We start from the raw sequence: 16,046 nt of genomic DNA, 5'->3' as shown, positions 1-16,046 counted from the left end.
TATCCTTTCTTTTAAAAAAATTGGGGGTGGGCGTTTAAAGGAGGCAATGTTTTGCACGATTTAGCGCCCAAAAATGGACGTGTTCAGCCAAAAACTGGGGTGTGTGCGATTATTAGAGGATGGACAATTTAAAGAATAATAACAGTAAATATGAAAGTGGCTTGCATGCCAAACTAACCAAATTGTCAAAAACAGGTATAAATTGCATTAAATTCATAAAATATTTATGTAACTTTATTTTCTGATACCCGAAATAAACTCATAAAAAGTTCCATGACATGACTGGTTACTGATTTATTTGCAGGATGTTGCCTTACATGCAAAACCAAGGTGCAACAGAGATGACAATGCTGACGAGTGGATAGCCTTCCTTATTCCGGGACTTTAAAAATGAAAGAAAAATGCTGTAACTCATATGTAACTCATATAAGGTTGTATGTTTATTCCTTTAGGTTTGAAGGAGATGATTATTCTACAAAACATTTCTCCCAATATTTTTCTCTTTTTATGTTACATTTAACTCTCACACAAACCTCTTACCTGAAAGAATCTAACAAAGGGATACAACTCCAGCACAAAATCTAGTTTTACAAGAAGGAGATTGTTGAAACTAGTTTTGGGAATCTTTTGAATGATCAATAAATAACTGAATATCTTCATGCATGCATGTACAAACCATTCCTAGTTTACAGTTTGGTTTCTTTTCTTTTTTAAATAATTATTTAAAATGCATTTTCTGAGAAGAATGTTATGTTATTTTCATGTACCGGGGTATGTAGCATTGCTTAAAAAATAAGTAGCACATTAAGTTGGGCAAAAGCTTTTATTCCTTTTTAAAAGATTTAAAAGAAATCATTCTTAAATTATAGAAAGACAACTCTTATGGACATATATTCAACAAATGACTTTGACAATAACACTATTGATAGATGCCAATGTTGACCTTTAGTTCAATATTTGTAAATGATTGATCATAATATCAACTCTAAGCTGGAACTGCATAGTAAATCATGTGTTTATTTTGCATTTATAAACGACACCTAATATACATATAAGAATATCTTTCCAGTAAAGGCATTTTTGATATACAATGACCGGCATGCTAAAATAACACTTCACAATGTGTCTTGAACTCAGACATGAATGTTATGATAATCATGACAAAATATCTGGAAAGAATGGGTTTTAAATAGACCTACTGAAGGCTTCTCATTACCAAACTACCTATTAAAGTGTCGCCAAAAATGCTAACATGGCTATTGTTGCCCAACTGCAGACCCAGAGTACCCTTGTACAAATCCTGCTGAAGTTACTTTTCATCATTACATTTATAAAACTTAGTCCATGTCTTACCTAATCATCTTGGAATGTTTTTTGTAATTTCCAGAAAAAAGATTAACATTCCCATTCATAAAATCAAACTTCAGCTGATCGGCCTTTAAACCTTCACATGAGAGACAGATATACCGGGGTAATTTATCCCTACAATAATGGAGATGTTGATGGAAATTATGCTGTATACTAAAGTACCAGCATGCATGATCTCGAATTCGGACATGAATGTGTTGACTTTCAAAGAGCATCCATCTTAGACTCCACATGAGGAGTGATCGGGTAGATTAGGCTGAAAATGGTCTTCCATGCACAAATGTATCATAAACATTAACAGTGAAGAGTAACTAGTCTGAATTGCCAAAGAAATCTGGCTAAATTTACCTCAAGACCCGAGGGAAAATCTCATGCAAGCAATGCCCTAGCTCAGAGAAAACAATATGATGTGTCAATAGAACTTGAAAACCAGATGTACAAATTTCCTGTTTTGTCAGGGTTTAATCACATGAAATTTAAGATGTAAAGCACTTTTCTTTTTTTTGAATAGGAGATTGATTAGATTCACCAGACAGGCTCTTTTATTTGGGTTAAGACTAATTACACAAGTGGAATACCCTAATCACTAGACATAACTCAATCTTGCTGAATATTGGGAGGTGGGAACAAATGCATGCCACATGTCATACCAATCAGTTGACACAAGCGTTGACACTGTTTATATCACTCAACTTTGTTCGGAAAATGAAAATAAATCTCATAAAAAAATAAATAAAATTGATAAATGTGATTGTAATATATATTAGTATTCCAAAAATATTACACACAAATGTTAAGGAGTTACATGAGATTATTAAATATGTTTGCAATAAAAGTATTATTATATGTATACAAAAACGCTTTAGAGAATATATACATATCATACTCGTATGTAATATATGTACATGACATGAATAAGCAACAGGTATTTCTTCAAAATTCAACACAACTTCTTGTTGAGAGCTGTAAGTATAATTCTAAAAATTTAGTCCCAGATGGCAAAAATATCTCCAACCCTGGTAGGAGTATTGAGATAATGATACTTATCCAATGATGCATCAGCACTTCAGCCCAAAATGCAATGTTGGTTGACACATCCAATTTGACACTGTCACATATGGAAACTAAAAGCATTTTATTTATCAAAAATACTGTGAAAATGCAGTTTTATTCCTATTTATACTATTTATACTAGTTAAACACAAAGAATAGTCCAAGCCTCCTTGCTCAAGAAGCGCTGGAGTCGAGTCTTAAGACTGATGTTCTTTGAAACTGAACACATTTAAGACTTCATTATGGCCTTACTGGTAATTTTAATATACAGCATATTTTTTATCACTAACACTTTTACTGGAAATATAAAAGTATAAATTAGGCATGAAGTGCAAAACCTTTTCATAAAAGCAAATTAAACACCTATTTTACCAGAAACTGCTATCTGGATTTTTAACTGTACAAACTACCTGGGACCAATAATACCTAATCTTACTCCCAGAAACTACTAAATTGTGAATTTCCAAAATATTTTCAAACAGAGCATTAAAGCACCTGTTCATTATTGCAAAAAAATTATTTTGTCAAATTTTAATGCATTATCATGTTTAATTCATTTGATTTCAGTGATCTAAAAAAAGCATATTATTTTGTCTACAGATAAAACAAGAGCTGTCACAGAGACAGCGCGCTGGACTATTCCGCGCTTTTCGGTGTATGGATTGAAAAGTTTTGGCGAAAAAATGCATGGATCACTGTTACATTAGATTTCTATGCAATACATGATGTGCTGAGATATTAACATAAATTGAATTGAAAATATTTGAGGTGGTACGCAAACTTTAATGTAAATTCTAAGTGGAAAAAGGGGCATAATTTTGTCAAAATGCTTGATAGAGTTACCTCCTCCTGTATACAGGCTGGGGGCATGATGGTGAACAAGTGTGCAAAGTTTCAAAGCCGGATGTCTAAGGACTTTGAAAATATTTGAGGTGGTACGCAAACTTAAAAGTAAATTCTAAGTAAAAAAGGGGCATAATTTTGTCAAAATGCTTGATAGAGTTACCTCCTCCTGTGTATAGGGTGGGGGCATGATGTTGAACAAGTGTGCAAAGTTTCAAAGCCATATGTCAATATTTGAGGTGGTACACAAACTCTTACAAAAACTTTAACATAAGTGGTTACGCCGACGCCGACACCGGCGCCGACGCTCTGGTGACTAGGATAGCTCTCCTTATTCTTCGGATAGTCAAGCTAAAAAGTACAGATAAAAAATATCAACCTTTCTATACTGTATGTTGTTTTCTTTAATAGAGCTCTTTAATTTAGCCATAAATTGCCTTTAAAATTTATTTTTTGGTATCAACCCAGTGGTGGCTTCAGGACTTTCTAAATTGGGGGGGGGGGGCAACTAACTATAAACATAAAACTTTTTTCAATGCATTATTTTAATCATATAATGACATAGAATTAACATTTGTCGCCGCTGTAAATGATCTTTGGCAGTTCAATTGAATTAAAAAGATAGCATTAACTGATATAAGATAAACCTTTCAAAAAAAATAATATCATGCAGGTTTGGGCAATCAAAAGGGGGTCGACGGATTTGAAGGCAAAGTTGTAACCACTCGGCCACCTGAGATACACATTCATGACGTAGAATAAATACTGTATAAACCTACAGTAACTTAAGTATATTGATTGCACTCAACATTACTGTACTTCCGATGTCATTGTCATTTATGTCAACGGAAGTAAAAACAACTTGACAACAAATTCCAAAAAGGGTTTCTAGCTCGAGGCTCTAGCATGATTCCTAGAACTGGACGTTAATAAAAGCCGAAATGGAAAGTTTCAAGGCGGCAACGTTTTGAATTTAAACTTGCACTGTCATGCACACACATATCTTGTTGACACACAATGACATTTTTTAAAGCAATGATTACTTTTTCATGTCACATACTATATCATACTTTGAAATTGGCATACCATAAGTAACGGAAAACGAGAATCAGGTTCAATTGTATATTTGACGAAATAATAATATAAACTTTAAATTGTAATAAAACAATTTATTTGTACAATAAAGATGTGACTCAAAAACATAACTTGCCGGTCAGCTGGGGGGGAGGGGGCATGGGCCCTCCGTGACCTCCCAGTAGATCCGCCACTGCAACCTATAATGGGACCCAATTTAGGCTGAAAAAACAACACGGAGACACTGCAGTCTGACACTTGAAAACAACATGAATTTTTTTTTTATATGTATCAATGTTAATATTTTCATGTTTTCGTCCATTGGCATTTGTGGCTGAATTTCTGCCCCAAAAGCAATGCAAAATAGAAGTTGCAATTTGTTTTAAATTCACTTCAATAAGAAATTTGACACCAAAAATGGTTTTGAAAGGTAGAATTGGTGTATTCTCAAAGAAATACACATGATCACATTCTTTTATCTTTTTTAAGCATTCTACATTTTCTTGTTCATTTCTGAACATTTCTAGGCAACATTGGAATCCCTGATTTTAATTAAAATGACGCTTTTTAACTTATCAGAAAGCAGCGTGGCACCATTCTCAAATGGTGATTTTTTGTCCGAGTCATTACATTTTAATTGAATTACATTTACCTTGACTTCGAAGTTATTTTTATTGAATTACATTTACCTTGACAGTTATATACTTTTTAATTGGCGAATTAACCAGAAAGGGAAACAATTAGTCTAAATCAGGTAGAGGTCAACACTTTTAAGTGATCATGAATGCAAGTGATCGCCATGTGTCAACGCCAGGAAAGCTCGTTCCTCCTAACGCGTTTTGCTTTTATTCGGCAATCGCGGTATTTTACTAATGGTTTTGGCTTTGAAATCATGTATACTTTGAACATATGTATAGCGAGAATAGTATTGTTTCAGTCACGTTGCGACAAAAACAATAAAATTGATACATTTACATGCGATTCATGTTTCATAATATACCTTTTTAATTTATATGTCACATTGACTGGTACATCAAAGGATTTAAGTAACTCTCATAGGGTGTAATTCAAATATTTATTTGCATTTTTTTTCATGTTGGCAGGTTTGAAGTTGATTAAGTTTAGAAGGGCCATCGAGTTAATACTTTCATTTACAAACCAGACATACACATTGTAAACAGGAATTTCTTACCTCAGTGGCCATAAGAAAAACTGAAGACTTTCACTACTTTATTTGTTCAACCCATTATAACTGATAAGCGGATTATAGGATTATTCATGTGTATCTTCAATCAGATATACCCAGGCAGATACTCTCAGAATGTCCCTGTTGACATAAAGTACTATAGTTGACTTTTAAATAAACAACATCTTTATTTCGAACTATGTTTTCTCCAAGAAGTTTTTTTTTTCACATTAATCAGTGACACAGTAAGGTATATCAACATAATTTACTAGAGATTATTAATGCAATGCCGTGCAAGTACAAAGCAAGTTTACAAACGTCCGAGAAATAATAAAAAACTTAACATATGGAAAATAGGCAAACTCGCATACTCTTATGTATATATACATATAAATTCGGTATTAAAATATCAAAAATATTTTACAAATACATGTAAACGAGTATAAAAAACCTATAGTGAATTTTCATAGTTTAGCAGGTTAAAGTTTTATATGAACATTCAGGACATACGCTTTAAGTACGATTGAAACACGAACAAAATGAGCGACAATTTTAGAACGATTTGTATACCCATAGTACATTTAACCCTATAAAAAACAAGAATTTCTCAAAACTCGCATTTAAGACTAGCTTTACTAAAACGTCCGAGTCAGGATATTTTTCAGTAGGTCCATTCTTGCTGTGAGACCTCTAACTGTACGTCGGCTGTGTTTGGATTTCTCCCGTGTCAAGCACCTCTCAAAAGCTGGAAGGTTATTAATGATATAATTTATATTAATGCAATTAAATAGTGTTTGAACTTGGTTTTATAAAACCGTTCATCGTAAGCACCGTGAATTTTGTAAGGATTCGACACCCTGGACATTGAATTTCTTATAAAGTATTGTTTGTTGGTCATACTATGACTGCGAATACTGACAGGAATTCAAAATTGAAATATATAATTGGATAGTTTTGTAAGTTTGTTTTCGATTGTGTATTGGAATGAAAATGTTAAGTTCATTAACAATTATCAAGAGTGGTCAAATAAACGGAAACAAATATTTAATGTTGATAAAATTTCAGATATTTTTATCATCTCAGCCATTTAATTTATTATACAAATGGTGAAAGTAAGCAGAATGCTAGAAATTAGAAAGGTATGTGCTCGAAATAAATTATAAGTAAATAGTAAATATGATAAGATAGAGTTACTTAATTTTCGGAATTCCTGAACATACGGTATCTACATTTCATTATTTTTGGTTGGAGAGGGTTTTTACTCCTGATAAAAAACAAACGCAGGTGCGATTGAGTAATTTTAGATCGTTGAATTCTGTTTAAAAACCAATATTTACATTTCCTATCTAAAACAGATGCTGCTTGGAAGACTGAGTGACACGGGCTACCGTCTGGAATATTTCCCGTGCGTTTTGCTGTTCGTAGATTTATGAGTTACTAACTTATGTGAGAAATGCTGACATAATAGATTTATTGTGGAGAAACAATGAGTGTTTAAGTATAAGAGAAATTCGGTCGTGCTATTTAACTGAATGGAATTACATTAACGTTATTTGTTAATTGAATTTCTGGTAGCAATCCACGTGCGGGTTGGTATGAAGTGTTGAGACAGTTATCTTTTCTGTGATGATGCATTTATTTTGTCCACGAAACCACCCTTTGAGGTAACATCTATTTAGCTGTGATAACGCATCTGAGGATTAACTTACGTTCACTATAACATTCACTATGACATTCCATAATACTTGGATTACTTTTATATTATGGACTTGCATTGTGGTCATATGGACGACTGTGGACTGCGAAGGGCGACGTTCCCAGCAATACCAGGCGGACGGACAGGTCACGTCGTTAAAGGGGTAAGGCCACGTGTCCAGCAAGCAACAGTTCCAGTATTTGCCCTCAACATTTTTGTCAAAGAATATGCCCCAAAATGCATATTCTGCTAAAACGCAGTGTATCTCACAACCTTAAAACATCATTCTACAGTATATTTATGCATGAAACTTTAAGTTTCTTTGGTTTATCTGCTTTTCTCCACTTGACCCAACTTAAAACGTTCACTATCAAATCTTAAATTATATCTAGAGGAATTTAGCCATGAGGTTAGAAACATACGGTAGACGTTAGCATGAATGACATTTATCACGTAAAATATACAAGACTGCTGAGTCTGCCAAGAAACGTTCATTAAATATCTATCATCGTCTCTTAACTCTGTTTTCACTCAAAATCAGAAAGTAAACGATCTGAAATTGCTTACTTCTTAATCTCATAAATTTGAACATTGTTCAAACAAGCTAGAGTATGTTATACTTTACAACATAAACATAGCTTGATATGTTACTGATAAGACATTTATATGAGATTGCAACAAGATCAAGCCGTAAGTTTTTATGTTACGTTACATAATAGTTTTCAAATTGGTCATTGCATTGCAGAAAAGTTGAAATAGCAAAATTGGAGGTAATTTAAAGTAATTTATGGTTATTGGTTTGAGGAAAACGCTATATGCACAAACAGACAGATAATGTACCAGTATTAGGATTTCGTGTATATGTATTAGTATATTCTCAAAGCTCCTTTAATTTAAGGCATACTTTTGTTAAAAGCTATTATATCAGACTGAAACCCCATTTTGGGTAAGCGGAATGAATATTTTCTTATGGAGTATTCAGTACTCAGGAGAGTAGTACGTCAGAAACACAAGAGTAAGTATTCGGTACTTCCACTCTCCGGTTTCTTAACATCGAGTCTGCATAGACCGGAAACTACAGCCTCCAAAGACTATCTAATTGAATGGCAAAAAGCTCAAAATAATGCATTTCACTATATAAAGAGGAAACGACATCATTTTGGGGTAATTTTTTTTAGAAGAAGAAGTAGCATTTTATAGAGTGTTATACTTTGGCAAATAGTCATAAGAAAGTTTCCCCTTATACGCACCCATGGTAGTCATAATTAATTCATTTATAATAAGAGATAAATAGATGTAGTAATACAATGTTATTTGTCATTAGATAATAGCACAATAGATTACTATGTAAATTACATGTTTGTAGACATATCCTGCATGACAATGACTATTGTTTTGTCACTTTCGTTAAACTAGTTATGTTTCACGTGTACAACATACTGCAAACAGCTTAATCGGCAAAGCACCCTCAGTGCCATGGTATCCGGCTAGACCGGTACTTCCTTTTATCTCGGCGAAACAGTAAAAAAAAGAATAACGACTGCACGTGCAAGTATTAAAGACTAATAGCGTAGGTATATTCTTTTCGTTTTAGAGCAAACGTTTGTGGGTCTGCAAACCGTCGGCGGTGTTGTAGGGGCTGGTCCATACCACAGGGCAGTACAAAGTGCGTTTTGCGTAAGTAATTATCCAAGTGCTATATTTGGATTTCGTAAATTCTTCACATAAAATTATTTTCTTCGCAATAAGTCAACATAATTAACGGTGTTTCAATTATTATGCCCTAACACGACATAGTTTAATCCAAGCAACGGTGGATAGACTTGGGTAATCAATGGACGTTTTGTATAGAATTCTTTATACTGACATTATCTGAATAATAAATATGCAAGCAGGGTGTCAAAACATTAAAGAGTATACCGACATGAAGACAACTACAGATGAACCCCGTTAGCTCGAGCTCACATGGACCGGCAAAAAAATTCGAGCCGCGGAAAATTCACGCCAAGCGAGAATTCTTTCATTCAGTTGAAAGAAATTGGTATTTTACATCCTGTTCGAGCCAATGAGGAAATCGAGCCATGCGAGTTCGAGCCAACGGGGTTAGACTGTATCAGTTGTATCAGCTTCCTTGAGACCAATTTGAAGATCATGTCCTCTCAACTTATACGAATATGTCTTTCCTGAACGTTTTAACATTTTTAAAGAGACGTTGTCTTGTGCAGATCTTTGCCAACCTATCGTTGGAGTGGCGAGTTATGCTATCCCATCGTTGGACAGGCCTTATGGGTCTCCCATTGTAGGACAGGCCTAGAACACGGTTATGAACCGCGCTCCATCAAATATCTTGATAAAAAAAATTGGCTAGCTTAATAATTGCGATGTTTTCCATACCTAATCACCAATGCAAAGGTATATTTCATGTGGTTGGAATCCGTTAAAAGTGTTGTCTGCTACTGTCAAAAATATAGTAGTATGTAACCTAAATCTAAGATCGCTTCCCTTTGTTTAGAGTTCGTCTGGCCCCAATTTCTTGAAACTTCTTAAGTCCCTTTAAACAGGATTAAGCTAATCTCACTATTTCTCTTTGTCTATAATTGGCGTTATATTAGCTTCATTTAGAGTTATTCAACCTTAAAATAGGAATATTTTTTATGGATATTAAAAATAACCATATTTCATTTACCAAAATCACATTTTGACTATTTGAAATGAGCTACTTAAGCCTGTTAAGCTTAAAGAATTTTCGAGAAATAGGGGCCAGAGTTGAGATAGAGAGAATGAGATAGGGAGAAAGAGGGGGTGGGGTATTGTTCAACCCTCCCTTAGAACATAAATCTACTTTGGATTAAAATGCAAGCATGGGGGTTTGGGGTAGTCCCCAAAGAAAAATTTAACAAATTTTAGTCTGAAATATAGTCCATATAAACAGCCGCTTCAGAGTCTTTGACGATTTTGATTTGGCAACTCTGAATTTCCAAATGTTAAAAAAAGTTCTCTAAATGTGCATTATTGTGGCTAGTTCGAAATTGTGCATCTGTTATAACACATGTTCTCCTATATTTTAATAAAAGCATTCTTTTATTGTCATTAGATATAGTTCTATGTTATTATTATATAATATATATGATCAAAGCTAGTGAAAAATAAGGGACCATCTCTTTAACGTCTTAACTATATAAAAAAATAAATTCTCTTGATCTTTAAATAGTGGTTAGTAAATAATGGCCTTAAAAACTTTAAAAAAAAATCAAATTTGCAGCATCAATATCTGTGGCCAGGTGGTGTAGAAAACTTGTTGGCCAGGTGGTGTAGAAAACTTGTATCTGGTCATAGCATCCCAGTTGCAATTTATTGCACGGCTAAGCTAAATAAAAACTCAGTTTGTTCATTACACATTTTCACATTCCATGTCACATAAACCTATCAATATTTGATGGTTCGAGTTTTTTTTGTGATCACCCTTTGTGGAGGCATTTCTAGTCAAAATAACCCATATTTATGCTAGTCTTATGAAGAGTTGTACCTGGAAGGATAAAACACTTGGCACAGAAATTCACCATATTGAAATATGGGCGCTATATCCTTAGAAAATCCCAGGTCTTAAGTTTAAGCTACACTTACTAGTGAATAGTTTTATTATTCCAGTTATCTCTGGACATATTGTGTTGCAAATGACAATGATCAAATTGTACTTTTGAATGTATTGCTGACAAATCTTTGCTCAAATGTGTTCCAGTGTGAGCTAAAAGATACATGTGTAATTGACTGTTGTAGCAAAATGCAGTGGAAACTGTGGAGGTGCAGGAAATTGCATGAGGCCAGGTCTTTGTTTGTGCTTCACCGGGGAGCTCGCCTCTTACTGCGGATCATCTGGTGGAGGAGGTTTGTACTATACACATTTTGCCTGCTGGACCGAACATGGAAATACTCATCTTAGTCTGTCTTAATTCTTTCCATTTTTAGAAGAAAAAGGTTGTTGTATTTTTATGGTGCTGGTGTGGGGTGGGGTGTGGCAGAGTTGTGAGTGTGTGCATGCAATGTCTTTTCACTTGGCATTAACTAAACTGTTCACATGAAACTAAGAACTTGAGAATCTCAAATGGACAAGCATTTATATCTGCATGAAAGGTTGTACAGTCCTGTTGTGTCTCTTTTGTCAGTTTATATGGCATTATCACATTTACATTTTATTTATTTAATCAGTCTTCAGATGAAAAATGCTCTGAGGTATTGGAAACCTGTATAAAATAGTCATATTTATCTTAACATTTTATTGCAAAGTGCACATGTTACAGGAAGCCTGTTATCCTTGTGTGAGCCAGCGTGTCAAAATGGTGGAGTATGTGTAGCCAGAAACCTGTGTCGTTGTCCAAGTGGCTTCTCGGGTGGAAGTTGTGAAAATGGTATGGAAAATTAGGAATTTTATACATACATATCAAAGAAACAAGGTCCATAACTCCATATAAAAACAAATCTGTGTTAAATTTTGATCCTCCTCCACTTTTCATTGCCAAAATTTAGGTATGCTCATAACAAGCTTACCTTATAAAGAATAGGTTGTTAAAAGAAGCTTTAATGTATTTTGAAAATGAGAATTAAAGAGGTAGGTATACAAGTGGAATTTGCTATTTTAATTTATATGGCAACTGTTATTTCAGACCAGCGAACGGGACCATGTTATACCAACCTTGAAAACAACATGTGTCGAGGCCAGATCCCTAATGTTGTGTGCACAAAGCATCTGTGTTGTGCTACAGAGGGCATGGCATGGGGTGATCCATGCGAAGCGTGCCCCGCAAACCCCCATCCCTGCCGCAGGGGCTACGTTCTTAACCTTGCCAAGAACACTTGCCAAGGTCTGTCATATGTTTTATAAATAAATAGTTATAGCAATGTTATGGTTTAAAGTCATTTTATTTAAGGAAAATTACGGTAAGAATTATGTCAATAAATACTATTTTTACTACACTATTCAAGAACGTAAAACCAGCCACTTTCTTAATTTTCAAATATTTTATGAAACATTGGCATGAACAATCGCCATTCCTTCTCTCATGTCTTTCTCTCAAGAAACAATCCTTTCTTTGAAATTCAAAATTATGTATGAAAAAAGCCAAGTGAATCAAGGCATTTTTTTCACCACAGAACCCTAATGTTAGTCACTTTTCAAACATTATTATTTTAATTATTATTTGTAAAAGGCAAACTGAGAATAAAGTACAACTAACAATAAAGTACCACTATGGTTCTTACATAATTTTGACCAACTATTGTTTCGGTCTGTGTCCGGCGTGCATCGTCAACAATTGCTTTTAACAACCAAAAGGAAAAACTTTTAATAACTTGACAAAGCCATAATGCTAGAGTTTTGATATTTGGTGTGTTACATTATCTAGTGGTCCTCTACCAAAATTGTTCAAATTATGCCCCCAGAGGGTCACAAGTTTCCTAAAGACTTGTAGAGAAATCTTTGAAAATCTTTTTGTCTGAAACCGCTAGGACCAGACTCTTGATATTTTTATATTTATGTTGCATCATATAGTGGTTCTCTACCAAGTTGTGTTCAAATAATTCTTCTGCGATCAAAACTGGCCCTTCCCCTGGTGTCACAAGTTTTCTATTTGCAAAAGAAAAACTCTCCTCTGAAACTGCAAAGTCCAGAACCTGGATATTTGGTATGCAGTGGTCTTTTACCAAGATTGTTCACATAATGCCCCTGGGGTCAAAACTGTCACCACCCCTTTGGACGTACTTTCTTATTTTTAAAGCGACAGCAATGAAATTTGGACCTTGTGTACAGTTTTGAAAACAAATGACAATGTTGTGTTTGGATGACCTTGACTGTGAACTTTTGGCCTACTTTCTATTTTTGAAGCTACTGCTATGTAATTTGCCCTATTTGTGCATTTTTGAAAACAAATATCATTGTTTTTTCTTGGATGACCTTGACTGTGACCTTTTGACCTACATCTAAGTTTTGTTGTTTTTGGATGACCTTGACTGTGACCTACATCTAAGTTTTGAAGCTTCAGCTATGGAATTTGTTTACAGTTTTGAAAATAAATACCAATGTTGTGCTTGGATGACCTTGACTGTGACCTTTTAAACTTTCTTTTTTGAAGCTTCTGCAATTAATTTTGGACCATGTGTACAGTTTTGAAAACTTAAATCATTATAGACACAGACTTGTGACCTACTTTCTTATTTTTGAAGCTACCACAATGAAATTTGAACCATGTGTACAGGGGGGGGGGGGGGTGGGGGGGGGGGGGGGGGGGGGGGGGGGGGGCCCTCAATTTGCTTATACCAGGGGGGGGGGGGTGGGGGGGGGGGGGGTAGAGGGAGGCGGGGGGAGGGGGGTGGGCTATTAAGGTTTCACAGAGAAAAAGATAAAGAATTATCTAGGTTCCTATGTCGTTCTTTTTATCACCACCCGCACCCCCTCACGTGCGGCACAGGGGGCTGGTGAGCTTTGTAGATACCCCCCCCCTCCTTACTACCGGGGACGAGCGGAGAGGTAATTTGTTTTGGGGGGTATAGTTAGAAGAGCGCGTGGCGTGGTGTACTACGGATTCTTGATACCTTATCTTGGTTCGTGAGTTGTAGAAGATCTATGTTGGATTTATGTTAGTGTTACGTGTTGTTACTTTGTTAGTTGGTTCCTCTTACACTAATAACGGATGCCCTCATTCACCATCTTGTTTTTTGTTGATTTTTGTTCGTTTTTTGAATAATTCGGGAGGGGGGGTGTGATAGATGAGGGCCCTTGGGGGGGGGGGGGGGGGGGGTGGGTGCGTGAAAAGTGGGGGGTGTTGTTCCTAGGGCTTGGTCTTACTACGCAAATTGGGTGATACCGAGGTGGGGTGGGTGAGTTTGCGAACTATGTTATTAGTGTGTCCCCGTTACGCTAAAAAAACAAAAAAAAAAACCCGGGGGGGGGTGTGGGCGAGATGGCGAGCGAGACAAAAGAGAATAACATATAACACAATGATACCAATAGACCCCGTGAGTGGGGGGGGGGGGAAAAGGGGGGGGGGGGGGGGGGGGGGGGGGGGGGGGGGGGGGGGGGGGAAGGAAAAAAAGGGAGGGGGGGAATAATAATAGTAAGGTAGGTGGTACTGGGTTGTGGGCGAGGTGGGGGTGGGGGGAGGGGGCTGACTTTTTGGTTCATTTACAGTCACAATGAATACCACACTGTGAGTGATGGTATTGTTTTGGTATATGGTTCCTGGTTTTTTGGTTCTTGATACCCCCACATACCACCCCCACCACCTCCGGAGGGTGGGGGGGGGGGGGGGAGGCCAGCAGGGGGACCCGGTGGGTTTGAACCCCCACAAGCCTACCGCACCCACCCAACACCGACGACCCCCCCAACCCACCACCATGATACAAATTTTGTGTATTGCTCCGAAAAAAAAAAAAAAATGGGTGTGGGGGGGGGGGTGGGGGGGGGTACCACCCCCCAACCCCCTTGGGGGGGGGGGGGGGGGGGGGGGGGGGGGGGGGGGGGGGGGGGGCCGGGGGGGGGGGGGGGTGGGGGGGGGGTGTGCTGGCGGGGTGGGGGGGACTCTTTTTTGTATTGCTACAGTTTTTAGTTGATTGATTCCGTTGAGGGGATCGGGGGGGTGGGGGGGGAGGAGGGGGGGGGGGAGCCAAAACCCCCCCCGCCCAACTCAACACCAAGGTGGGGGGGGGGGGGGGGGGGGGGGGGGGGGGGGTCTTGGGGGGAGTGTGGGGGGGGGGGGAGTCACTTATGAGTGTGGGAACAGGTTATATTGTGTAATTTGTTGCTGCTGGTTCCTTTAGTGGGTCGTATCTTGGGTGTACGAGGCGAGGGGAGTGTGGGAGTGACTCCATGTTTGTGTAGTTGGTGATTTTTTACTATTTTATAGTTGTAGTGTGTTTTTTCTGTTCTGGTTCATGCGGGCTATATTACACAATTTGATAACATCTTGCGTGAGTGGGTATGACATGTATATGTTGAGTGTGCCTCACCCTCCGCTGCCGTTACCATGGAAGGCAAACGAGATACATTACATCATATTGATGTATATCAACTGTTTTTGTGAGTTGTCCCCCCGCCCGCGCCCCCCACACCCACGGAGGTGGGGTGAGGGGTGAGAGGTGGTGGTGTGTGGCGTGCGGTGTGCTTCTTGGGGTGTTATCTTTACTTACAATGAACTACCATGTGGTGGGGGGGTTGAGGGGGTGGGGGGGGGGAGGGAGGGGAGAGGGTGTGGGGTGGGTGGAGGGGGGGGGGGGGGAGGGGGTAGGAGGTGAGTGGGTTGTAGCTGGGGTGGGGGGGTGCGGCTGTGGAGGGCGCGCACGAGATGGAATAACCACTGCAAAAACAAAAGACAACGTCCCCCGGGACCACCCCATGTAATGGTATTGTGTGTTTAAGCTGAAAAAAAGGTATCACTGAGAGAAAAGACACCCCCGCGCTGCTTACCACAGATGGATTTTAATCTCACTGTTGTTAATGTTGATACATTGTTTATAGTGAGTGGTTCCTTTGTATGGCGATTTCTTTACATCAAATTTTGTATAGCCATCTGGTTAAAAAAAAAAAGTGAAAGTGGGAAACATGTAAGTAAAGTATACTATGGTTTCCTAGGGCGCGTCTTACACAATGAATACACTGGTGAGTGAGGAACATGTATAGTGAGGGCTGATGGGTTCATAGGGCGTCTTTACACAACGAATACCACTGTGAGATGGGACATGTATAGTAGTGAGTGTTGCTGGTTCCTGGGGCAGTCTTACACAATGATACCACTGGTGAGTGGGAACATGTATAGTGAGTGCTGACTGGATTCCTAG

At 37.6% G+C, this 16,046-nt stretch overlaps 1 protein-coding gene across 1 annotated transcript in view; it reads left to right on the top strand.

Moving 5' to 3' along the window:
• Positions 1–354: 354 nt before the first annotated feature.
• The window catches only part of LOC128226299 (fibrillin-1-like), an 18,969-nt gene continuing 3,277 nt past the window's right edge, over positions 355–16,046 (top strand). Inside the window, exons 1-6 of the mRNA XM_052936185.1 lie at positions 355–431; positions 6,880–7,383; positions 8,815–8,897; positions 10,998–11,105; positions 11,519–11,626; positions 11,882–12,079. Of these exons, the coding sequence (XP_052792145.1) occupies positions 7,253–7,383; positions 8,815–8,897; positions 10,998–11,105; positions 11,519–11,626; positions 11,882–12,079 (628 nt within the window). The 5' untranslated portion in view covers positions 355–431; positions 6,880–7,252. The remainder of the gene's footprint in view (positions 432–6,879; positions 7,384–8,814; positions 8,898–10,997; positions 11,106–11,518; positions 11,627–11,881; positions 12,080–16,046) is intronic.

This window comes from Mya arenaria, chromosome 3 (genome assembly GCF_026914265.1).
Source record: "Mya arenaria isolate MELC-2E11 chromosome 3, ASM2691426v1".
In the NCBI taxonomy this organism is placed as follows: Eukaryota; Metazoa; Mollusca; class Bivalvia; order Myida; family Myidae; genus Mya; species Mya arenaria.
Note: the sequence above shows the minus strand (reverse complement) of the source record. Positions and strands in the feature narration are given on the sequence as shown.